Source organism: Penicillium citrinum (genome assembly GCF_028827155.1).
Source record: "Penicillium citrinum strain IBT 23319 chromosome Unknown utg000009l:1.0-4274883.0:1.0-4276374.0, whole genome shotgun sequence".
Classification (NCBI taxonomy): Eukaryota; Fungi; Ascomycota; class Eurotiomycetes; order Eurotiales; family Aspergillaceae; genus Penicillium; species Penicillium citrinum.
The window spans coordinates 3776115-3799997 of record NW_026622694.1 but is presented as its reverse complement, the minus strand read 5'-3'; the positions used below and the strand labels follow the sequence as shown (position 1 = coordinate 3799997).

The following is a 23883-nucleotide window of genomic DNA, read 5'->3' as shown; positions in this document are numbered from 1 at the left end:
GTGATTTGTACAGCCTTTTTCTTTCCATTCCACACTACACCTCCCTCCCATTTCCCCTCAACTTTATGTGTCCTTGTTGTGGACGGCCGGTCCGATAGATAATACAACCCTGATGTGCTTGTCCGTCCTGTTCACCCTGTATCTGTTACTTGAATTGGATGTGATGTGACTAAAATAGATGTGCTTTGAATTTTTGAGTGTTTCTTGGCACGTTGCTCATTCTTAATCAAACCATGGGTATCGTAATCAAGCAGTCGGATTGTCAGTACCAACTCCAGGCCAATGGACCGATATCTCTATATTACAAGGTCAAGGTCAGGTCAATATTCTATTAACCAATGTTAGTATTATCCATAGCACGATGCTAGTGCCGGTGGCCATCTGTTACAACTGAAATTGTTATCGTGGAGCTCAAGTATCTAAGGCTTCCAGGTTGTTAATATCCGACTCGCTGCTACGCCTGGACATTCAAGTAGGTGAAAGACCTAACCGCGGTATACCACGATAAACTTGTAAAACGTATAGAATGCCAATTTCAAGCTGACCTTCCGAGTCCTGTGCCAGCTCTGCTAAGGAACTATACAAACGGTTTACCAAAGTACCACTCTATCTACAGAAGCCAAGAAGAACCAAGTCACGAAAGTTCAAACGTTGGCTCTCGCAATGCTGTGAAAAGACGAACAAGCGAGAAGAGTCCGAAGTAAATCCAGACACTGAACTCAGAATGGAATGAGCATCAGAACTGAGACTGTGCTTTGTCCTATTCTCCCCCAGACCTTCCACTACGTTTACCTTTGTATCACATAATGGTACTTGGTATGTGACGCAGACATCTTTAACACGCTCAAGCTTGAACTACAACTCAAAAGGTTGTACGTTGCACGAAAACGATAAATGGAAGGTTCACGATGTTGATTGTCTCGGGATGGCTGCTTTCAAGTTCTCTTTGCGATTGCTTGGACCTCGTCAGTGGTTATACGACTTTCGTTACGGCTATCTTATCAAGCATACACATGAGGAGATATTGTACTGAATGACGAGGAAGACTAGCAAGAAGCATCCCAATATACTCCTTTTTCAACAGTTCATCAAAGCGTACAATGATAACCAGATAATTCTGCGTTTTGACATGCCCTAGGAATGCTATAATCAGTTCTCAGACAAGCAATCATTCCTTTATCATATGTAGGCGTTTTGTCTTAGATATCTTTCCATCGCATCCTGTCCAACCAAGACTGTTAACAGAAGTGTCTATATACATCCCGATGTACCCAAATTACTTCCGTTGAACAACCAGAGGCACGAGCCTAATGCAACGATCCACATTTCGGAACTAAACATAGGGAGCAGTATCCTCCCGGGCACGAATCATCACGAACCACTCGGGGAGCGAATGAGGTTTATGAAAGTACGTTCAAAAAACATGCACTCCTCTTTCCCTTGTGAACCATCTATCAAGGGAATAGTCCCCACGAATCCGGATGTCTGCATTACATCCTCTTGCTTCGGATCTGTCCGGAGATTTTGTGTTTCGATATAACTCGAATGCTTCCGATGGAAGTCGGTGTTACTGGTGTGGTATTGTAGTCCAGTTATATACTGATAATTGTTTACTCTATAGTAGTCGTGCTTTGAAACTCTTTATTGATCCTATTTGAAATTGCTTTCATATCTAGAATCGCATTCTAAATCCTACTGATAAATCCCAGAGGCATTTGTTCCAGACACAAAGACTTGACACTCAAACCAGAAGAGACTCTATGCTGAATCTAGAATGGATTTGACAGGATTTCACCTGTCACTGGCAAGGGTTTGGATAATATTGCTTCGATTATTATGGCTGACATCAACGACTTCTGCCAAGGCAGTCTTTGCCCACTTTATGGTAATATTATCCCAGCAACTACAAACTGTGATTCAAATACCAGCATACAGATTTAGCAATAGCTAATACCTACAATCTCACAGACTGCAAATACAGGACTATATGAACTATCCGACTGGAGGAATGAGGTCTCTCATGCCCAAGAAGCCCACATCGATGCATTCGCCCTTAACATGGCATACGGGGTTGAATCCAACGAAAGATCCGTAGCAAATGCTTTCAAGGCAGCCGAAGCTTTAAATTTCCACCTCTTTTTCTCCTTCGACTACGCCGGTAATGGATCCTGGCCCCAGGCAGCTGTAACAAGTCTCTTGCAAAACTTCTCTTCCAGCACAGCATACTATCAATACAATGATCGACCCTTCGCATCAACATTTGAAGGCTCTGGAAATGCACAAGATTGGGTCGATATCAAGAATGTAACGCGTTGCTTCTTCGTGCCCGATTGGTCATCTGTTGGGGCGAAGACTGCACTGGAGTTGGCGGATGGTGTTGCAGATGGGTTATTTTCTTGGGAAGCTTGGCCTTCAGATGGTCGAATGGATACGTTTGCTGATGTATCATATATGAATCGATTAAAGGAGGCAAATAAACCATACATGATGCCTGCTTCGCCATGGTTTTATACCAATATGCCTCATTATGACAAGAATTGGGCGTTCCATGGAGATAATTTATGGTACGACCGTTGGGTAGAAGTTGGATTCCTTGAGCCGGAGTGGGTAGAGATTATCTCTTGGAATGATTATGGGGAGTCTCATTATATTGGACCTCTAAACGAGAAAGGATATGGAGTATTCACGGCTGGCAAGGCACCATACAACTATGCCCGGAATATGCCACATGATGGATGGAGAGTCCAGCTTCCATTCGTGATTGACTTGTACAAAAATGGGACGGCTTCAATCACAGAAGAAAGCTTGGTTGTATGGTATCGACTTCAACCTAGAGATGCTTGCTCAGGAGGAAATACAACAGACACGGCAATGAATGTGCGCGCAATTGAAAAGAGCGATACCTGGCTGGAAGACAAGATCTTCTTCTCGGCTTTACTCGGTTCCAATGCTTCTGTGAAAGTGGACATGGACAATTCCGCGAAGAGTGTCCATTGGGACAAAGAGCCATATGACGGGGTAGGCATTTACCATGGGAGCTTTGCATATGACCGCAAACATCTCGGGGAGCCAATTATTACCATCTCACGCGAGAAAACCGACGTGATCACTTTCAAAGGTCGTGCTCTTACAACGACTTGCACTGATAAATTCGCAAATTACAATGCCTGGGTTGGAAACCAGACTTCAAAGAAAAGTATATCGGCTGTATCCCCAGATCTTCCATTAACCAAACAAGTCTGCATTGAGGGATTGGGGAGCTCGAACTTCTCAGAACTTTGTCATTTTTCCTGCAAATATGGCTATTGTCCACTTGATACATGCTATTGTACGGCCATGGGCGCAGCAAAGGATAAACCAAAGGCAACAAAGGATAAAGGGACACCACGAAATGGCGACGATAGCTATGAGGGTCTGTGTTCCTTCGGTTGTTATTATGGGTTCTGTCCTCAAAAATATTGCAACTCTTCAGAAACAAGCCACGGGCATAAATCAGCTACTCCCACCTGCAAGGGAGGTAGGAGTCAAGCTACACAGAGCTCGGTGTGCACGCATGCTAATGGAGGGACGAAGACCGGGGATCTATACTTCAGTTTAAGCTCCTGGGCACTCTTTTTTGGGGTTTATATTGCATTGAGTGTATGGGTCCGGCAAGATGGTTTATTAATATAAGATAAGACTATTCAGACCTAGGTCAAAGTTTAGGGTTATGGTTTGGTTTTCTAATAATATAACAGGAATTTCTCATAATCTCTTAAGAATCATGGACATACGAACTCGTACATTAATCCCTGAAGTTTCAAATCTTGCTGGTCTTTTGCACTAATCTAGTACTAGTGCAATACTATGATTGTTTGTATGCTGCTGCTTTCATGGAATCAACCATTGAAACATCAAATGTTTTTCAATATCCGGCTATGAATGAGAGGGTCCTGGTCTAGCTCCTACTATTGCACGAAGAGTATTTATTTCACGAGTCGAGTATCCCAATTCAGACCTCCATGTCTATGAAGTGCTATATGCAAAGTGTCAGTGATATCGACGGATCGATGGTTCTAATCTCGTCTTAGGTTGAATCGAGACTTATACAAACCGGTTTGTAAAGGTACTCCGTGGACGCAGTTGTACTTACAAGCAACATTCTCGTCAATTTTTTACACCAACTTGGTGTAAATGGAACCTGCTGCTTCTTGAATACTATTCATATACTCGATACAATAATACCTATTACTAGGACATTTAATATCTATGACAATCAAGCAAACGAAATAAAAAATGCCATAGGGTATCTCGATTCTCACCAAGTATAAAGACCAGACAAATACAGGGAACAAAGCAAGATGAAGATCAAAAGAAAAGAAGAGAAAAGAAACAGGAATCGAAATGCAAAAATCTTAAATTCATACCGCAACGCCGCACACAGCGCCCGTGGAAAACTTTTTCTTGACAGACCCAATTGAAACCCCCCCCGGGCAGAATGCCAGCTATACACGACAAACGCTAGAACGAGACATTACAAACCTAATCTATACAACTAGGAATATCGGGGTTATGTAGACCCATTAGTCGTGCTATCGTCCGGTGTTTCGGGCGGTGGGAGCGGGAATCCATCTGTTCGTCCGGCGGAGGCTGCTTTGGAGAATCCCTCTCGTGCAAGCATGGTATTCAGTACAGCGCAATTATATGCTGCTTCGCCGGGTGGTACAACGAGGAAGATGTATGTGTTGTCGGTGAATCTGCCAAGGAAGATGTTGAATTGTGGGGTTTTCGTGTGCATGACGACGAAGCCGGCGGATGCAGGAGTTGTACTTGTATTGCGGGCTGCGCAATGTTTGAATGCCTTCATAATATTTGATAGACGTTCATGGCGGTCAAAAATCGGGTTCAAGTCTCCTATCTCTGAAGTTACAGAGGTCACGGTCAAGAAGGTGGATCGTTCGAACAGGATGACCTCTTCGGCGTCGATCTTCTTCGCGAACGCGGAAAGGAATCGTTCGATGACCGTTAAGTTTGGAATGAGCTTATGAACAATGCCGGCCCATGCCTTGTACAACGATTGATCCCATATGCTACTGCCAAAAGTGTCGACACGAAATCCTTCAGAGCGGGAGCGGATCAGAGCCGAGCGCTCTTCGTATATTCGCTGTCGATGCTCGCCTTGAATGAGATCCATCTTGTGTACCAGACAGAACACGTAGGCATTTGGGCTGAATTCGCGGAGTGCTTCAATAATAGCATTATAAGTATCCATATCACGATCGACTTCGCGAGATTCAATATCGAAGACATAGATTAGGACTGCGACGTCGGAGAAGATGTTGCCGCGCTGAGATGCGAGATAGGTTTCCATAAAGGCATCTTGTCTGTTTTGGTGTCACGCAATCGGTTATTTTTACAAGACCCCAGACCTATGTTCGGAGATTGGACGAGATTACTTACCCTCCACAATCCCAAAGATTGAGTGTGAGATTCCCCATAAACTTGACATGACTATGTTCCACATCAATGGTGGCACCGAGTCGCCTAACATCCTTGGCAACATAATTACTGAAGATGATTGAACGCATAGATGACTTTCCCGAGCCACTCTTGCCCATCAACAGAACCTTTCTCTTCTTTTTGCGGGCGTCCATGGCGTCGATCTTCTAACGGTTGCTGTTGATCGGATGCCCCGCAAGAGCGGGGGTCACTCTGGTTGTTGAAAAAGATGATCCAGGGAGCTGGCCAGGTTGCAAAAGATAGAGGAGAGTCTGTATATTATGTCGGAGTGAAAAGAACACAGCGTCGGAATCCCCTCGAGGAATTGACGATAACAAGAGCGGGGAGAGGAGAAGGGCAGCTCCAGTGAGATGCGGAGAGACTGGGACGGATCAACCTTGGCCCGAGTGTCATGTGATATGGAATGACGGAATGGTTGGGAGGGAGCAAAGACAGTCCCCGAGTAGTCCCCGAGTTAATGCTTAAAGGTCAAGATTTATATGTGTGCGTGAGTATTGTATTCTCGGGTAATGATTTAACAAACTCGAGAATAAGCTTAAATCGCCCATGGGAGGTTTAAATTTTAGAAAAAGGCAACGTGGACATCCATGGTTTGAATCCGCCAACGGGAGAGCCCGCACTGAGCCGAGGCAACATCTTACGACATAAGTTGCAATGCATCAGGAAGACTGAGTTCAGTTGATAGAATGGTATAGTCGTGGACTCGTGGGATGAGCCAAAAGAAGCGGGGAAGTTTGTAAATATCTGGCTATCAAATATGTATGGTAAAAAGTGGTATACGGGGGTAAAAAATGCAGATGTGTGCAGAAAAGCACAAGATGCAAAAAGCCTCAGTCGCAAGAAGTGAAAAAAGAAGTAGAAGATAACGGAAAGGGGAAAAGGCGAAGAGGCCAATGATGAGAAGCTCAAGGTCGTCAACAATTCATAAGGACCAGCACCGACCCAAGAAAACAAAGATAAGATGTGCCATCGGGCTGGTCAGATATCCAATCATCCATTAAACTCATGCATATTAGGGCATTAGAAGACTGTGCCGTCGGAGCGAATCATAATGGGAGGCTCTTTCGTGTTGGGTCTGGACACCTCGGCGATTTCACGACCACCCTGGGAAAAAAAAAACAATGTTAGAAGTGATATATCAGAGTAGAAGAGAAGTAGTGCGAACCTTCCAAGAACCAGCCTCGAGCATCTGAGCTAGCGTAAGCTGATCCTCTGACCCAGTAAGCCCAAGCTGCTTATTTACTTCGTCGAGCAGCTCATCCAAAAAGCCCACCGTCGCGGCCCGCCATTCCACAATCACATCGTCGTCAGTTGAAAAGAGAGGTACCACTTCCATGTTCGGTTGGCCCTTGATTTGCGCATTTTCTTTGAAAGCTTGAATACCGCGCTCCATATCCTCTTCCTTCAGGCTTAGCAGTCCCATATCGATGAGTAGACCGCCATTGCGGTACTCGGGAAGTCCGGTCAAGAGATCACTGCCGGCGAAGTGAATGTGCATTAATTTAGACATGGGGACCATGATGGAGTAGCACAGCCATTGGGTGAGCTTGTGGAATGGAATGATGCTTTCCCACGTCTGTGCAGGTGGGGATTTTGGCAAATCGGAGCATTCCCAGGCGTCGCCGATTGATACACCATCGATCTGGGTGCGAGAAGGAGGCCAAATTGAAGAGAAGCCATCCATGAGGACAGTCCACAGGGTTGTGATGGGAACAATAGGTACAGAAGAGGCGAGAGTTGAGGGATGACCGAGCAAGTAGTCTAGACAAAAAAAAAAGAATTACTATAATTAGCTTGCTGAGAAAGAAGATTATGCTCCAGCTGAGCCTGAGCTTCTTTGTTGTATAGACTTACCGAGCATATTTCCTGGTCGAGCATCGACACCGAAGAAATCCTGATTGTTTAGAGCATCTGCCAAACGCACCAAAAGACCGGCGCGGCCTTCAATTCCAGCCAAGGGATTTTGATCGGAGTGTTGCATCCCCTTTGCCAATTTCTCCACCGTAACCCTTTGCAAGCCGGCCCCATCAACTTGGCATGGCTCGGTCGGGTCGCTACTGAAAAGGCCGGACTTAAACATCTCCAAACTAGCGACAGCCAGACCTTCACTTCGAGAGTAGATTTTGCCGGACTCTTTTGATCGATAAGACCATTTGGTCCCTGCGCCCGCATCGAGTAGCACGGACACCACAAATAGATCGATCAACCGACGGGTCCGCTCTTGGACGTCAATCTGACTTGGCCAAGATTGGAGCAGTTGGTTAATGCGTGGACGACCACCCACGTCGAAATGTTGCCACCGGCCATGAGGCGGGATATTTTCATACTCCGGAGCATAATCACGCTATCGAGAATTAGTTAGCAAATGGGCTGATTGAGGAATCACATGAAAGAAACAAAACAAAATAAACAGAACCAGGAGTCAAAACAGTTAAGTGTGGTACATAGTGGTTCCAAGGTTTCTCCGAGAGGGGGGAGGCAATTTAAGGGGGCGTGAGAAGTTTTGTTTTGTGTTTGAGTGCAATAGTAAGAAATAAATAATTACCTTGATAATAGAAACCACGTAAGAGGCAGTGGCCTGAAATTTAGATAGATCAACATCGAAATGATTTAGTTGGTTATTCTTTGCTTTGTTGAGGACGAGGGTAGCACGATCTCGAACGGCATGAATGCTGCGTAGATAGGCGGCGGGGTCCAGGGCTGGGTCCGGGGGTCTGGCGATGGGCATTTCAGGGATGGAGGCGGGTAAACCACTGCCTTTGTAACCGGGAGATCTGAGGGAAGTATTGGAAGTGCGAGCGGAATTGACGGAGACAAAGGAGTCTTGCTCATCCTTGTCACTATGGACAGAAGTCTTGGAGTTGCGCTTGAAGAGGCCCATTGCGCAGGGTTGATCCCGGGAGGCCGAGTGGAGAAAGAGGTGATTGATATAGGAAACACAATGGCTGTTACGCGCCCAGCATGAGGTAGTGAGTGTAAGTTAAGAAGTTGAGGGTGGTCGATGGTGAAGAGGATCAAAATTGGGGCGTAGAATTGGATTGGATTAGATGTGAAATTTTTGGGAATGGATTGATTGGATTTAGTGCAATGGTATTTTTTTTTTTAAGGCGTAGCCTCATAGGCGGGGCGGTCGGGGCTGGTTTGGATCTAGGTCGGCTGTTGGAAGTGGATGAAGTGGGGTGGGATTGATTTGGAAGATGTGGTGAGTGGGAGGAAGAGAGAGAGGAGAGATGATGAGATAGAATCAAGATAGAAGGAAGAGAAGAAAAGAGGTTGAAGGGGAAACCCCTGAAAGGAAAAAGGTCAGAAGTGGGGAAGGGGAGCTTGAGCTCTCGATACATACTATGTATGTACATAGTGGAAGAGGGTAACTTAAAGGTATGAGATGAGATACTTAGTAGATGAGATGGGATCTTCAGTCGAACCACGGATGAGAGTAGATAGTCACGGATTAATGAAAATGTGTACGATCCACGGCGGAATTCCCCAGTCAGCACTAGCATCTGCAAGGGTCATGTATTTGACTATTATAGTTATAGTTAGTATCGGTATAGTTTACACTTGGTAGGTGTACTCCGAAATGATATTCAGAATAATGTACACATCACCAACTTCTCTTACATTCTCTTCTCTACTCTACTCTTATCTACTTCCTTTACACTGTCGACTCTCCTACTTTGCTGTATAATTCTGTACATGACAGGCCCACCTGTCTCACATTGACAAAGGTTTGTTACCGCGCGGCTCCTTTCTACCCGAGCAGTCCAGCGGAGTTCTAACTTTTCCGTTTCCCGCTTTACCAGAGTACATACATAGTATGTACATGTACCAGTTAGTAGTTAGTTATTTATACATTACAAACAAACCAATCTCCAGTCGAGCCTACTGTATACCCTAGTAGGGTGCTGCAGTCTGCAGCACTATGGTATAGTATACACATATACATACATATGCAGTGCATGATACAGCATATGTTGACTACTAGTGAACTATGAACTACATAGTACATAGTGTAGTAGTTAACGGTAGTTAGTTACTAGTTACTAGTTACTAACTATGCTAGTCTCTACCACGTAGAGTCTATAGAAACCAAAAGTATTCTCTACATATCTAACTATTACTAACTCATAACTAACTAACTAACTAAATAAATAAATGAACAACAGTCAATAGACTCATCTAGCCCGCCGTTAAGGCTAGTAACGGGAAATGAAAATCCAATTTCCAAGCCCCTGTCGGTGGGAATGCACGGTTCGGTGGGAGGCCCTCATCTCTCCCGACGGAGAGAACCGCGTGCAGCTTGGATCCACAACGTGGATATCCTCCTGTCATTTGCTGTCCTTACGATCCCCTGTGATTTGTTCTTTTTTTTTTTCTTTTTCATTTTCACTTATTTTTCGTTTGTTTATTTTGCTAATTCTGTTATACTTCGGGTTATTCGGTTATTCGTTGTCATATACAAGGTACATACCATTTCTGATATAAAGAGTATTCTTTTGAATATTTGTACAAACATCTGTAACATAGACTCGCTAGATAGCTAGTCTACTGTATGTTTTGCTTAACTAATACTATACCCTACGTCAATGGCTTCCCTGCCTCTCTACCCGCGCTCCCGCCCTCGGACAGTGGAGTTTCAATTTTTGTCTGGACTCGACGCTTTACTTTCTAACTCTAATGGGCCCTCGGAACTTGGGCGAATACGACCCTTTTCTTACCGGGAATGGTTCTCTTGACGAGACTCTAGAAAATTAAACACCTGCTACCGAGTACTCCGTCAACCTAACCCTAACATTATTTATTATTTATTCCAACAAGGTTGTGTTGGCGGAATGCTCCGGAGAAACAGGAAGAGGGCTGGGACCGAACAGATTAGGAAGGTCGCTCATGTACAGAGGACACTAAACTAGTCTACTACTCCGTACAATGTACTTACCACTATCTACACTGTTCCCATCTAAGTTACACGGAGATCATTAGGAATGTCTCTCGTACACTTGGGTCTGGACTTTCATTTACCATGATGTCAGAATAAGCCTGCACGGAGTACTCCGTGGTCTGTAAGAACACGAGCCCAGGACGGTCGTGATCTCAATTGGGTCGAGATAGCTATAGCTAGTATAGCTTATATGGAGTAAGACGTCTCCGCTAACCCTAGACATCATGCATCGCAATGCTTGGTGTTTTTCAGCCAGTCAGAGCACATCACAAAATGCATTTGTCTCAATTCCCATAATCAGCTCCACAGTTCAATCCGTATACTCAATCGCATCCAAGATTCTGACACTTCCTCCAGAATCCCTTGATCAATTGATTAATTAGTTAGTGATTGATTGATTGTACAAACCATTGTCTGTACTGTGTATGTATATGTAATTAAATCTTCCCCCAGTTTACAGGTCACATGACCGACGCGTTCGCGACGTCACCCGCGCTCCCCTGACCATCCAAGTCCCTTGATATCATCACATCCCACATCCTCCAATTCCACAGATCACGAAATGTCCACCTTCGCTTCCATCCGTCCCTCCCTCCGCCTGGCGAGCACCGCTCCGACCATGGCTTCGCGCCCCTTCAGCTCATCCGCCGCGCGCTCCGTTGCCCGCATGATCATCACCGGTCGTCTTGGTTCCGAGCCCGAACTCCAGGCCACCTCTACCGGTCAAGAGATCATCCGTTACTCCGTTGGCACATCGACTGGCTCTCGCGATAAGCCGCAGACTAGCTGGTTCCGTGTTGCCAGCTTCCTACCCGAGGGCCCGCAGCGGGATTACATTCTCGGTCTGCCGAAGGGGTAAGAGATACATACCTAGCTGGCGAGAGCTACTTGCTTTATCGACAAATAGCAAATCGTAGCATGAATGGAGTAATGCTGATATGTTGTAGATCCCTCGTTTACGTGGAGGGTGATGCCAGTTTGCGCAGCTATGAGGACCAAGATGGTCGTAAGCAGACTAACCTCAATATTGTCCAGCGTATGTTTTCTACATCCTAGACGTGTCGCGAGCATTGCAAAGGGTGTTCACTAACTCGTTCTACTTATATTCTACAGGCCACCTTGATGTCCTGAAGCGGGGAACTGCCAATACAGATGAGTCTCACTAAACAGTTCAAGAACCTGATTACAACGCCCTCTCGATAGCCTCTTATAATTGACGGGAGTTCTTTGGTTGTTGGGGGTGTACTGTTTGGACCCCATGGATATTATGCTTTTTGCTTTGTCATGTACGAGTATACCCTAAATACACTCCGTTCATTCTGGATTGTTTAAATGAGAAGTTGAAGTAAACCCCTGAGGTCATATAGTAGGAAGCTTATGGTAATGAACAGGGCTAGCTTGGGTTTGAACAATAATACACTGACTACAAGTTTTGGTGGTTCATATGATACTCCATCAAGTCATCCGTCGCGATTGCTATAGTTGAAAAAAACCTAATAAATACGTATATGGACGGTGGCATGACCACTCCACATGCTGATTAAATAAACAAATAGAGTAAAGCTCTGGTATGCAGGTGAATAAAGATGCACTAAATTTGAACCTCGCTCTGCTGGCAGATCACCTGCTTGACGTGGATAAACTCCGTACTTGGCGCAGCCGGACTGGGCGTGATCTCTTCACTGGTACGACTTTGACTAGTCCCTGCCCAGGCATTGGTATAGATAGTGTGGCCAGATGCTGGCATATCATTCAATAGTGTATCGCCGTGGCGGCGGTTCAAGGCCACGCGGCGATTGAGTGGTAGCCAGCGACGAATCCATGATCGTGGTAAACTGTGATTGCGGGTATGATGAGATAGGTTTGGGGATTTATCAGTGCTGTCAATCGAACTGTCAAGCGTGCTTGTCTGAGACTGCTGAGAGCAGTTCACATCACTACGCAGTATCAGCATTGACGAAACAGAACATAGATGAGCAAGACTTCAATCCACATACCGTGTAGGCTTGTTTTTCCAGAAAAGCAGCTTAGATCGATCACGGATCGTCCCAATGAGGGTAGTCGAGTTTGAAATAGCTGTAGGAGAACCGGAGATTTGAGAGTCGAGAGGGTTGGCCACACCAGGAAAGCAGCGCCCCAGGCCAAGACACCATAAGATTGTGCAGTATATCTTGGTAGCATCGCGGCCGAAGCCGAAAAATCCGAAGATCACGAATCCTGCAGCGATCGGAGCCCATCGATCAACAAATACTACACCTTGGACTGGGACCTTGATGACAGTATTCCACGAGGGACCGTGGATTCGACTCCAAGAGTATGCGTGCCATGGGAGAGAGTTCTCCAAACTGTAATAGAATGTATAGAACTCTAATGGGAGGATGCCGATGAGCAGAGTAAGTCCCAGAGACAAGAGACGTAGGAATCGAGACTTGTTCAGATTGCTTTGGGATGAACGCAGGATAAGCCCGAAATCGCTTCGGTATTTGTGCAGACGGATAAGTACGAGACCTGCTATCAAGTCAGACAGAATACTCAGCAATGCAATGAGTTAGATGATGACCTACAGCAGTAGAAAGCTGCAATTAAACAGATCACTGGAGGCCAGATAAAACACAATACAAAGCTGGCCCAGCTTTCGTCCAGATCCACCACGCAGCCCGAGATAGCATACAGCAGATAGCGATCCTTCTGCCATATAATATGGAGAACCATTGCTAGTGACGGTAGCATAAAGCAGAAAACAATATCCATGATGCGATTCCGCCAACGCTGCTTTCTACTTGGTACCAGAGTCGCGCGGCTTGTATCTAGCACGATTGCGAGACCACGGAAAATACCGACTAGGGTTCCTGGAACGGCGAAGTAACCTCCTACTATCAACTTGACCTCAACATCACACAAACCGGTTCCATCCCATGCTGACTCGAGATCATCAGTTGGCCAGACCAAGGAGTTGATGATGTTGAAAGTGTTCAGTATAATGTACCACGCGATCAAGGTTGTGGTCGAGATATTGCGATTCTTTGCATGGAGGATGAGTGGCGTAATTGATACAGCAATTGAAAAAGCTGATAAGACCGGCAAGGCCACGGCGAGTGGATATCGAGGAAATTCAGTGGTCATGATGATCACGGTGCAGTAACAACCCCAGAAGAATGGATGACAGAGTCTAAGAGAGACGCAGAAACCGTGATGATAGTATAACAGAAATGTTCGAAATAATATCCACGGAGAAGAAGAAGAAGTTGGGAAGAGAAATGGGGAGATATCCAAGGCCAGCCAGCCTCGTGTCTAATGTATATCAATCACTTCTCCCTGGGGCCTGTTGGGGAAATCAAATACGCCGTGATAAATCGTATTGAGACTCATTGAGAGACAGGAGCAAAAATGATTCAGTAAAGGTGTTACAGAAGCAATCTAAATCAAGACATTCCCGCGCAGTTGGAAACCGATATTCATCGACAGTCTATAGAAGAGGAGAGTGTCTCTCGCGGGGAGAGCAGAGTGCAATACATCCATGGGTGCCACAGCGAGGAACCTAACCATTGAACTAGAATGAATCAAAAGAAAGTATCAAAATCAATTGAGCTTGGCGGGAAGTCTGTGTTATTGAGAGCTGAAAAGGGGGTGGTTAAAGGCAATCTCAATAGAGATGGATTCAATGGATCTTATTGATACCCCAAAACGGAGAAATCCAGTCTGGCTAGAGCAGTCTATGAATAACGAGAAGGGAGACAGGATGAGTCTATGATGATCACATATACGATGGGAGATATCCATAGAAAGGAGTGAATAGATCAAACAAATATCAAAATAGTAGTGTGTAGAATAGAGTGTAGATCAGAGAATAGTTTGGGAGAAGAAGAGGGAGAGTTTAGCTGCAAGTCGACCTCGGCTGCAGGATGAACCCCTCCACTTCTCGCCGCGAACTCCTCTCTTTTCGACCTTCCCCAACTTGGACTCGTTCAACATCTTACCTATTACTTAAGGCTTTATTTTTGGTTAAGAAATGCTCAAGTATGGCCGATCCCCCGTCGCCATCTGCGCCTCGCTCGGCTTCTATGCGCCGTCGTGTCCCTTTACGTGCAGCCACCTTCGTTGAAGGGATGCCCATCCCCGACTGGCCACAACGTCGTAACTCAACCCTGTCTGATTCCATCTCAGAGGCACGCAATTCCATCCGTTCTTCTACCGATGATCTGTTTCTACCCCGTGTCGCTAAAGGTAAAAGTCAAATCGCAACAGAAGAGTCACATTGGCATTCCGCTCCTCTCGGTCTAGCCTTGTTACCAGCTATTGCGGGTGTCTTTTTTCAAGATGGAAGCGCCTTTGTGACCGACGTCACATTGCTAGTTCTGGCCGCGATCTTCTTAAATTGGTCTGTTCGGTTACCATGGTACGAGAATATCCCCCACGCATCCTATCTTTATAGCATACTTCGATCTATCCCGTCCCAGTTTCTATGGGGTATATGAGCACTTCGAAACTGACGTCAGTAGGGACTGGTATCGCTCAGCCCAAACTCTTCAAAAAGAACAAGCTGGGATCAACACAATACCCGAGTCTCCACTCGAGCCGGAATTGAAAGAAGAAGACGAAGAGCGAGACCAAGCAATAGATTCCTCCAGTGATCAACATCATTCAAATCATCACGATCATCGTACATTATCAGCCCAGGCAAAAGCTACAAAAGAACTTCAGATTCATGAATTAGCGGCTTTGGCTGCATGTTTTGTCTTCCCGGTTATCGGAACTTGGCTTCTCCATACTATCCGATCTAGTCTTTCAAGACCGTCCGAGGGCTTGGTCTCGAACTACAACCTTACCATCTTCTTACTAGCGTCGGAGGTTCGACCGTTCTCCCACCTTCTTAAACTCGTGCAAGCACGTACTCTTCACCTGCAGCGCATTGTAGCATCCACCTCTGCGGAAGACACAATTGACCATGAGACATTTCAAGATCTGACGAAACGTCTCGAGGAGCTTGAAGCCCACGTCGCCGAGACTGCAGCTGCCCGTCTTTCCTCGCCTCCACAACCCCCCACAGAGCCCAGCGATGCGCCTTCACTATTGACACAAGCTGTCGTTGAAGCTCGCCGGGCTATCCAACCAGATATAGAAGCCTTGAACCGTGCTGTTCGCCGCTATGAGAAGCGCACTGCCCTCTCAACCATGAATACGGATACCCGCTTTTCACAACTCGAAGCAAGCACCCGCGATGCAATCGCTCTGGCAGCAGCAGCCCAACGATCCAGCGCTTCACATAAATCAAGCTACGCATTCGTCTTGTTTGACTTCATTTGTGCTTGTATCGTCATTCCGTCACAGCTAGTCATATCATTTCTTAACCTCCCCGGTCGTGCTATAACTCTCTGTGTCATGACAGTTCGTCATGTCCTTGGTCGTCATCCATCTACTTCAAAGCCACGACCGCGCAACGGCAAGAGCAAAGACTTACAAACAGGTAAATTATCGAGGATTCGCTCTAAGTCTCCTCCTCCTCCGCCTCGTGGACCAGTTGTGTCGCCGCTGGCGCAGCAGCAGCAGGCAATGGGCGATAAGGGGACAGTTCACTAGGCTGGTCCTGTGAGAACTGAAACTACATACTGTAGTATGTATTTTAATTCTATATATCTATGATTGGCTTCAGAGCCGGGACTGAGATTTATTCTCCCCCTCATTCGTTTCATTGAAGGCAATTTTCTCTTTGGATCTTGTTTCTGGTGTATACTTAATTGCTATGAGTCCCATACCCTTCGTGGCCCTCACGCTTGATATTCCAGCTTTACCCATATTACAGTAGATAAAATATAAGATAAATTTCCTCCATTTGAGGATCTGGCTAAATATACATTCTTTTTTTTTTTTTGTGATCCAACCAGAGTAACTTGAATGATTTGATGCTTTTTACTTGGGCAGGCGGAGTCTCCGATGACGCGCTGTTCCGCCCGCTCACTTCGCAACTTCAACTTCAACCACCACTTCAACTTCACTTCACAATCATTCCATCTCGCATCCCTCCATGATGAACTCCCGCAAAGGTCGACGCAATAATAATAACCATCATCATGCCCAGAATAATCAACATGCCCAACCTCAAAATAACACCCACCTGACCGACTACGAATCAGACGCCTACTTCTCCGACATGCAACACCAACAAGCCGCAGCAGCAGTAGCTGCTCCTCCCCTCCGCTCCAACGAAGAGATCAACCTCTCAGTGATTCGTCGCCATAACCCTTCCGTGACCTCAATCCTTTCTCTAGCCCCATACGCCGTCGTCTACATCTTCAGCCCGACAACCCGACAATGGGAAAAGAACGGCGTGGAAGGCACTCTCTTCGTTTGCGAGCAGATGCAAGGGTCGATGGGTGAAGATCGATACACAGCATTCGTTCTTAACCGTCGCGGCCTAAATAACTTCGACCTCCCGCTGACAGACAGCGACAATGTAGAGGTGACAGAAGAATACGTGATTCTAAAAGCAGACGAAGGCACCGAGGACGAACCAGGCGAGAATGGGATCGCCGACCCAGTCAACCCACAACACGGGCGCCAAAACGGCTCCAGCCCAGCCGATGTCCGCATTTACGGTCTCTGGATCTATTCCGAACCCCCACCAAATTCCACCTCTGAAGCACGCACGATCAACGCCCAAATGATCCGCGACTGCGCCGCGCGTGCCGGAGACAGTCTGAAACGTGCGCAGGCGAATCTCCAGGCAATGCGACAAGCCGGTTTACATGTTGCTGCGGTCGCGGCGGAAACCCAGGCTCCGCCGCTGGAGGAAGTACAAGCTAGTGTGCCGATGGGACGCCAGATATCGTTGAAGGACTTGTTCGGGCAGCAGCGAGCTCAAGATGACGGGTGGAGTGTCCGGGCACATCATATGGGCCCAGGGGAATTGCAACAGAGCCAAAATCAACCCGATATGATGCAACAGTCTCATCATTATCAACAACAGTATCAGATGCCACCGCCGCAGCAACAACCACCCCCGCCGCCTCAACCCCAGGGAGATGTACTTGGTGATTTATTCCGCAGAGCGGGTCTGGCGTATCAGGGAAATGGACAGGGCTACTAGGGTCTATGTAGAAATAGGTGTTTGGGAGAGTTTTCCTTTGGGTTGATGGAATTGCATAGCTTCATTTCAGGGCGCTGGATTGGGATTGTTTGTTCTCAAGCCAATACTTCTTCTCATTTTCATCTAGGGGATAAACGGTGGCAGTGGCAGGGCATGGCAGCCTTTGAGATACCCAACTGTGCTTAAGCCAAGTAGTGCAGTTACGCAAATGGCATTAAGTCTACCGATTTGAACATCACTCCATCGTATTTGACCCAATCTCTTTAATCATTTCAGAGACCTTCCGAGCCATGATTTCATTATGCTCTGTTAAGGTCAGCGAGTTTCACACAATAACCCTGTCAAGCCTTATCTCAATGAAGAACAGAACGAACTTACTCAGACAAAAAGCATGCGGCAAACCCTCTTCACAGACAAACATCTTCGGTCCTAGACCATCTCTACGCCCTTTCAGAGCAATGATCTCATCTCGAGTCTTCTCCGCAACCCAATGATCATTCCGTCCAAAGTAGAAAAACAGTTCAGCAACGGGGTCCTTGGTGGAGGCAACTCCCCACACATCATCTGTCCATTTATCAGTCGTGATAGAATGCATCTCATCAGCGGCCATATGTCTGTTTGAGAGAATCAGCAACTACTTCATCACCAAAGGGACAAGAATGAATAAGTCCAAGTAAATGAAATAACTCACAAAGCCTGTCGTACACCACCAGCACTCTTCAAAAACGTAAATGTTGTATCCAAGGCGTGTGGCGGGGGATTGCTCATCACGGCTCGAATAACATTTTTCAATATCGAGTCCGGAAATACAAATGTAAGCATGCGAGCAAATAGGCTCACGATAATAGCGAGATGAGGCATTATTGCGAGAAGTGTCTAATCCAACCCCCCCTGAATTAGTTATCGAATAACCCAGTAAATTCTCCCCCGTAAAGAAACATACCGTTAATTTTTGTCCGGACGGCGAAGCCGCAATATCCATTACAGTCGGGAATAACATGATGCCGCCTATGATATCGAAATCGGCAGACTGGGAAGATTCAGCCGCGGCTTCACGATGTCGTCGGAGAATTTCCATGGCCATGTACGTCCCGACAGAATGTCCTATCAAAATGACCTTTTGCTTCTTCCCAGACGAAGATTCCATCACCTGATTGAGCCTCCCTTGAACGAAACAGATCTGCTCCTCCAGATCGTAAAGCCTACTACCATCTCCTTTATTATCCTGGGTATCAGGTTGGAAGGTAGATCCAGCCACATTCGACTCTTCTACTTCAAATCCACCAAGACTGCATCCGTATATTCGGAAGGAAGCGGGTTTCTGTCCAGATGATTCCCCATTCTCTGCTAAATGCCTCGCTAGCAAGGAGAGGAAGGGATGGTAGTAACTGATCAAACCGGGGTTTCCAGAGATAAAGAATATGGTTGTTTCCACATCCGCATCGCCCCCTGTATATGTGCAGAACACATTTCTAGTGATTTGTGACTCCATCGCATTAAATGCTCAGAGAATGTGATGTCTTGTCTATCGTTTATCAAAGCTGGTGAAACACGCCCGGGCAAAGGTGCATGCTCTATACTCTGTGCGATGTATTAGCAGTCCATCGCTCTGTAATTTTCAGGGTCACAGGAATATACCTATTCATGCAAAGGCCACGGCCGCACCAAGTGAAGTTGAAGTGAGGTTGCGGAGTCTGAGTGGATCTTCAGGCCGGGCCGAGCTTCACGGGCCGAATGCAAGGTCCAATCTAGGACGATCTACACTCTGCACGCCCGGACGGATTTCCTAAACTTTAGAACCCCTCTGGTTCAGTGGGGTACTTTGATCCCTGCTGAGTATGCACTGCTCAGACTCTTGCCTATTATTGGATTACTTTATAGTCCGACTCGGACGGAAATCACTACTAAACCTTATAAGGTAACTAGTTGATAAGACTTGGAGTCGAAACTCATCCTCATGGATGGAAGATAGATTGCGATTGGTCCCAACTCCATTCCCCGTATCCAAAGCTCCTCCCCAGGAAGCCCCTGGTTTCTAACCCCATTATGAAAAAAAAAAATGAAAATGAAAAGAAATGACCCAGGGCCAGTTCCAATGCAATTACCCGGACGCCAATAGAGCGCAATATACATCATTCATCCCACGATTTCTCAGCATCAGAGTCTTAGTAGAGTTAAAGAGAAAGGAATACTCGCTCTCAGAAGATGAAGAATCGAGGAAGTGAAAAAAAGGGGGGGGCTGAAAGCTTAAGAAATAAAAGCCATAAGTGGTCGAAAGATGAAAGAAATGATCGCCAAAGAACAACAGCAAAATGGCAACAGCAGCGGGAATGTGAAACGGTCAAGGCATGGGATAGGCTGGTAATCCCGCGCGATATCTGGTATCTAGCTCGAAAAGCAAAATAAGATGGGAAGAACGCTGCTGAACTTGGTAAATCAACACACAACGGCACAGATGCTAAGCCAAAAGAAAAGGGTTAACCGTCTTCGTTTCCTTGACTGTCGTCTCTGTTCTCTTTCTCGTTGCCGTCATTTTCATTAGATACTTCTGTGCACGACTTGTCATCCTCTGAGATAGACGATTTGGCTGGGCCTAAATTGATCGCAATTCTCTTGGGTGCTGCACTAGCGTTACCACCCAAAGCCGCGGCGCCTTTATCTGAACCGATTGATAAGTTTTTCTTGCGGTTCAGAATTCCGGCACTTGAATTGCTGCTGGTAGAACTGCGGCGTTTTGGCCCCGCCGCGAGCTTGCCCAGTTCATCTTCGTCTTCTTCATCACGTCGACGTTTCTCTGCGAGGCGTTCTGGCGCTGGTGGCGTTGGCGCGGATGATGAAGAGGTAGCAGCTGCTTCAGATGAGGCTTCTCCTTCGACAGCGGGTAGATTCAATGGGTCTCCCTCAGCAGGGTTCGCAAGACTATCAGTTTTGTTGGTATCCATGGCATCTTCGTCGTCGTCATCGTCATCGGGATAATCGACCAATGGCTTAAGCATAAGCGGGGTCGATCCATTGGGTGTCCCAACCGCTAAAGAGCTGCGATCTTCTTGAGTCCATTCGTCTTCATCGTCATCGTCCGCCGTTTCGAAGTATCGCTCCTCATCAACGTCCAATCCCTTGACGCCTTGCCAACGCTGGCCATTCAAGGGCATCCTGCGCGGCGTACTGCCATCTTCTTGAGTGAATAATGCCGAATCGGCCTCAGCCTCGGCGCTGTAGCCTTGCAGCTGTTCAAAGCGCAAGGTCAAGCTCTGGAATGTATCCACATATGTGATCTGTTCAAGCTTGTCTCGATACTTCTCCACTACATGCACGATGAATGGTTTGATGTTTTCGCGCTTGATGAACTCGAACAGTTCAAGGCAAGCAGAGTTGAGCAGATTGTCACGCGGCATTGTCTCCAGAACAATGTCCAGAATCATACCAAAAGTGTTGTTGTGCGTCATTAATGCTTGGTAGAAGGTGTCTTGAAGACTGATCAAGGTACGGAAGAATTTGAGAGCAACTGGGACGCCGTGTTAACTTCACATCGGACAACGAAAAAGAGAGGGAAAGGAAATCATTTCTTACCTAGCTTCAAATGTTTTTGAGGAGCAGCAAGAAGCTGAGTCACTCTAGGTGCGAGGTTTTCGCTTTGAATGGAGTTCCGAGTCCGGAAAAGATGCTGACGAACAAAGAAGGTAAGAATATCAACAAGATGCGCATACAGCGTGACTTCTTGGAACGTCAAATCATTAACTATATCAACGTCAGTAAACGGTTTCTTCTCTTGCGGTATCGATTTTGCAGGACTCACGAGATTCACGGTCTGCAAGCTGTTTCAGAGGCTGAAAAATTCGTTTTGAAGACTCGTCGAAGTGTTGTTGGACAAAAGCGTCGGAGAGGAGATTGGAAGAACGGACTTTGAAGTAATCGGGACCAGCCCGACCAAGGGGGTCCTGCAGGGGTATCTGGGGGGTCAAGCAGGATCTTTATGGCATCGGCTAGTTGATTTTTGACGCCGAGATCGGTTTCAGCGTGCAGAAGGTCTATGAGGGTATCGGTGAGAGGGGTTTTCTTCTCATTAACGGCCTTTAACATGTAACCGCGCATCATCACAGGGTCATGATCTAGCAGCGCTACCAAAATATCGATACCAGTCGTGCGCATGGCTGGATTCGGATGCTTGACGGCGAAAGCGATGACAGCGAAAAGGCCATGGCTGATGAAATTGGCGAACAGCTGGGCGCGTGATGGAGCCTGCAAATTCTTCGCGATCGCGGCGCATTGGTGAAGGAACTGTACAGCATCATCTTTGCGTTTGGCGTCGGCATTTCTTGGGTCAAAGACAGAAAAGAGTTCTCGGAGGAAGGGTCCATTTGATTGGATGTGATTGACGATCTCCATCTGGTTGAAGAAAATCAACGAGTTCAGCACTGAGAAGGTTGGGTCGTCCAAAATACGGGCGAGAACCACGTCCTTAAGGTATTGTAATCGCCAAGTACTGCGGATTTTCTTGCGGATCGCCGCATCGCGGATGGGGACTACTTCCTTGTAACGGGACTGGTCCGCCAGATACTGCCGATGATTCGCTTTGAGCGCTGGGAATTCGGGATCATCTGTGTATATCAGATTAGCGTCACGCATCTTCACTAAGCTCCTCACTTTGTCTCCTTCTCCTTGCTGATGACAATTTGACGTACATTCCAGAGCACCGACCACGTCTAAGATTACCTGATCTGCAACAACGGTCTCGATGATGGTGTTATCGTTTAAGAGGATGAGGGATTTCATAATATTGCATAATCGATGCAAGTCAATCAAACTTTCAAGATCCTCGGCCATAGTGACCAAAGGAACGAGCTTGATGATGTATTCATCCCGGATGATAAATTTTGATAGGGCATCACGCCCAGACTGTGTCATACTGGCAGCTCGAACCATTTGTTCAATTTCAGGAAGATTCCCTAATTCCGGAGCGGGTAGCACGATTGATTGGTAACTCTCGAGGTCGTCGGATAAAGCGTCGTCTATAGTTTATCAGTTAGATATGTCGCGTGCTTCATCTACAGCCAAAATTCACTCGTCCCCTTTGCACCTCCAGGCCACTTACCGGGAGCAGCTAAACTGGGAAGTTGCTGTTGCACACTATTCACGAATTCCCTGTGATGTATTCGATGGTCAGACCATGTCCACTCCCCATATTTGCGCGCCAGAACAGCGCGATTAGCGAGCGCCTCACCAGATTACCGCACAGCCTTCCGCCTCTTGGAAACTCAGCGCCATATCCGTGCCGTTATGTTCAGTCCAGACTATCAAAGTCTCTGATCGCGTGATACAAGTCAGTTAAAACATAGTTCCTTGTTGGTGATACGAGTTGGGGCGGATGCAGTGGGACAGAAACCTTGCTGTTTTTGATAGCCATCCTTGAGGATCTTCGTCTCCAGGAGGACACGATTGGGTTCATCTTCGGATTCGACGAATATTTGGGGGATTTCCTATCAGGAGACGCGCAGAGGGTCAGTTACTCAAAGAGGAAAGCGAGCGAGTAGTTGGAAGGATGGGGAGCAGAAGAAAAAGGGTGGTGCGATGATGCGATGATCTCATGCGCCCGAAGGAGCGAGTCGCGCGACGACCGGCGCGCAGGCGCCGGGGCATGAAAATTGATCGGACGATGCGGAAAATCACAGCAGAAGGACGGCCGAGAGAGATTGCGGACAGGGGAGAAGGAAGCAGTCGGGCTTACATCAAGGACCTGGCCGGTGCAAAAACCGGTGCCTCGGTCAAACCAGTCATTATTCCTCAGTTCGTAGACCTTGACACGTTTGCGACCGTCGGGCGGCTGAAGCTCCAGCGCCATGATCCGGGCTCCAAAGACCGGTAGCTCTCCTGGCTGAGCAGGCGATGGGGGGTTGGAGGGGGTGGGGAGGCCACGGGGTTGGGTGAGAACGGGAGATGTGATGGGAAGAGTCTGGCGAGGGGAGATGACGGAAGGGAAGGAGATGGTTTGGAAGGGGAGGATCCACTCGGATATCATAGTATACATACAGTACATTTACTATTAGTATATTTACTATTACTGCATTGCAATCTTACTATTTTATTATTATTATTATTATTGAAATAGATAAAAGAGGTAAATCTAATCTAGCTAATTCCTGAAAAAATATACCACTGAACAATTGAGTCGAATCTCAGCGTTGGCGTATATGTTAAGCCGGACTGCCGGTAGGCACTATGGTACTGTACTCCATAGTCGGTATGGACTAGACATAAATAGTATATACTCCGTACTCTCCTAACTATTGAGTAAAAGTCAATCAAATTTATATCATCATTATCATAAACTGTGTCAATGTCCTCAGGTAATAGAGCTACTTAT

General features: G+C 46.6%; 9 protein-coding genes across 9 annotated transcripts; 4 read left to right on the top strand and 5 right to left on the bottom strand.

The window, feature by feature from the left end:
- Positions 1 to 1836: 1836 nt before the first annotated feature.
- On the top strand, positions 1837 to 3672 carry N7469_010892 (glycoside hydrolase family 71 protein; the record flags this gene model as incomplete). Its single annotated transcript, XM_056649797.1, has 2 exons — positions 1837 to 1885; positions 1982 to 3672. The coding sequence occupies 2 exons, from the start codon at positions 1837 to 1839 to the stop codon at positions 3670 to 3672; spliced, it is 1740 nt and encodes a 579-aa protein (XP_056496928.1).
- Positions 3673 to 4549: 877 nt separating this feature from the next.
- Positions 4550 to 5633, bottom strand: N7469_010891 (Rag GTPase GTR1; the record flags this gene model as incomplete). The annotated part of the gene is made up of 2 exons (XM_056649796.1): positions 4550 to 5363; positions 5440 to 5633. The coding sequence occupies 2 exons, from the start codon at positions 5631 to 5633 to the stop codon at positions 4550 to 4552; spliced, it is 1008 nt and encodes a 335-aa protein (XP_056496927.1).
- An 886-nt stretch (positions 5634 to 6519) lies between these two features.
- On the bottom strand, positions 6520 to 8380 carry N7469_010890 (URC4/urg3 family protein; the record flags this gene model as incomplete). Its single annotated transcript, XM_056649795.1, has 4 exons — positions 6520 to 6603; positions 6665 to 7260; positions 7354 to 7843; positions 8045 to 8380. The coding sequence occupies 4 exons, from the start codon at positions 8378 to 8380 to the stop codon at positions 6520 to 6522; spliced, it is 1506 nt and encodes a 501-aa protein (XP_056496926.1).
- A 2620-nt stretch (positions 8381 to 11000) lies between these two features.
- Positions 11001 to 11604, top strand: N7469_010889 (single-stranded DNA-binding protein; the record flags this gene model as incomplete). The annotated part of the gene is made up of 3 exons (XM_056649794.1): positions 11001 to 11293; positions 11386 to 11474; positions 11552 to 11604. 3 exons carry the CDS (start codon positions 11001 to 11003, stop codon positions 11602 to 11604), a joined length of 435 nt encoding a protein of 144 aa, XP_056496925.1.
- A 425-nt stretch (positions 11605 to 12029) lies between these two features.
- N7469_010888 (pheromone receptor) lies at positions 12030 to 13561 on the bottom strand (the record flags this gene model as incomplete). Its single annotated transcript, XM_056649793.1, has 3 exons — positions 12030 to 12375; positions 12436 to 12946; positions 13003 to 13561. The coding sequence occupies 3 exons, from the start codon at positions 13559 to 13561 to the stop codon at positions 12030 to 12032; spliced, it is 1416 nt and encodes a 471-aa protein (XP_056496924.1).
- Positions 13562 to 14457: 896 nt separating this feature from the next.
- N7469_010887 (uncharacterized protein) lies at positions 14458 to 16015 on the top strand (the record flags this gene model as incomplete). Its single annotated transcript, XM_056649792.1, has 2 exons — positions 14458 to 14834; positions 14896 to 16015. The coding sequence occupies 2 exons, from the start codon at positions 14458 to 14460 to the stop codon at positions 16013 to 16015; spliced, it is 1497 nt and encodes a 498-aa protein (XP_056496923.1).
- Positions 16016 to 16463: 448 nt separating this feature from the next.
- On the top strand, positions 16464 to 17522 carry N7469_010886 (Dcp1 family protein; the record flags this gene model as incomplete). Its single annotated transcript, XM_056649791.1, has 1 exon — positions 16464 to 17522. The coding sequence occupies one exon, from the start codon at positions 16464 to 16466 to the stop codon at positions 17520 to 17522; it is 1059 nt and encodes a 352-aa protein (XP_056496922.1).
- Positions 17523 to 17757: 235 nt separating this feature from the next.
- On the bottom strand, positions 17758 to 19014 carry N7469_010885 (bifunctional triacylglycerol lipase/ester hydrolase; the record flags this gene model as incomplete). The annotated part of the gene is made up of 4 exons (XM_056649790.1): positions 17758 to 17828; positions 17901 to 18136; positions 18214 to 18398; positions 18466 to 19014. 4 exons carry the CDS (start codon positions 19012 to 19014, stop codon positions 17758 to 17760), a joined length of 1041 nt encoding a protein of 346 aa, XP_056496921.1.
- Positions 19015 to 19999: 985 nt separating this feature from the next.
- N7469_010884 (SMEK family protein) lies at positions 20000 to 23538 on the bottom strand (the record flags this gene model as incomplete). Its single annotated transcript, XM_056649789.1, has 9 exons — positions 20000 to 21027; positions 21093 to 21260; positions 21319 to 21460; positions 21522 to 22120; positions 22205 to 22531; positions 22615 to 22664; positions 22744 to 22825; positions 22906 to 22999; positions 23248 to 23538. 9 exons carry the CDS (start codon positions 23536 to 23538, stop codon positions 20000 to 20002), a joined length of 2781 nt encoding a protein of 926 aa, XP_056496920.1.
- Between the last annotated feature and the right edge of the window lie 345 nt (positions 23539 to 23883).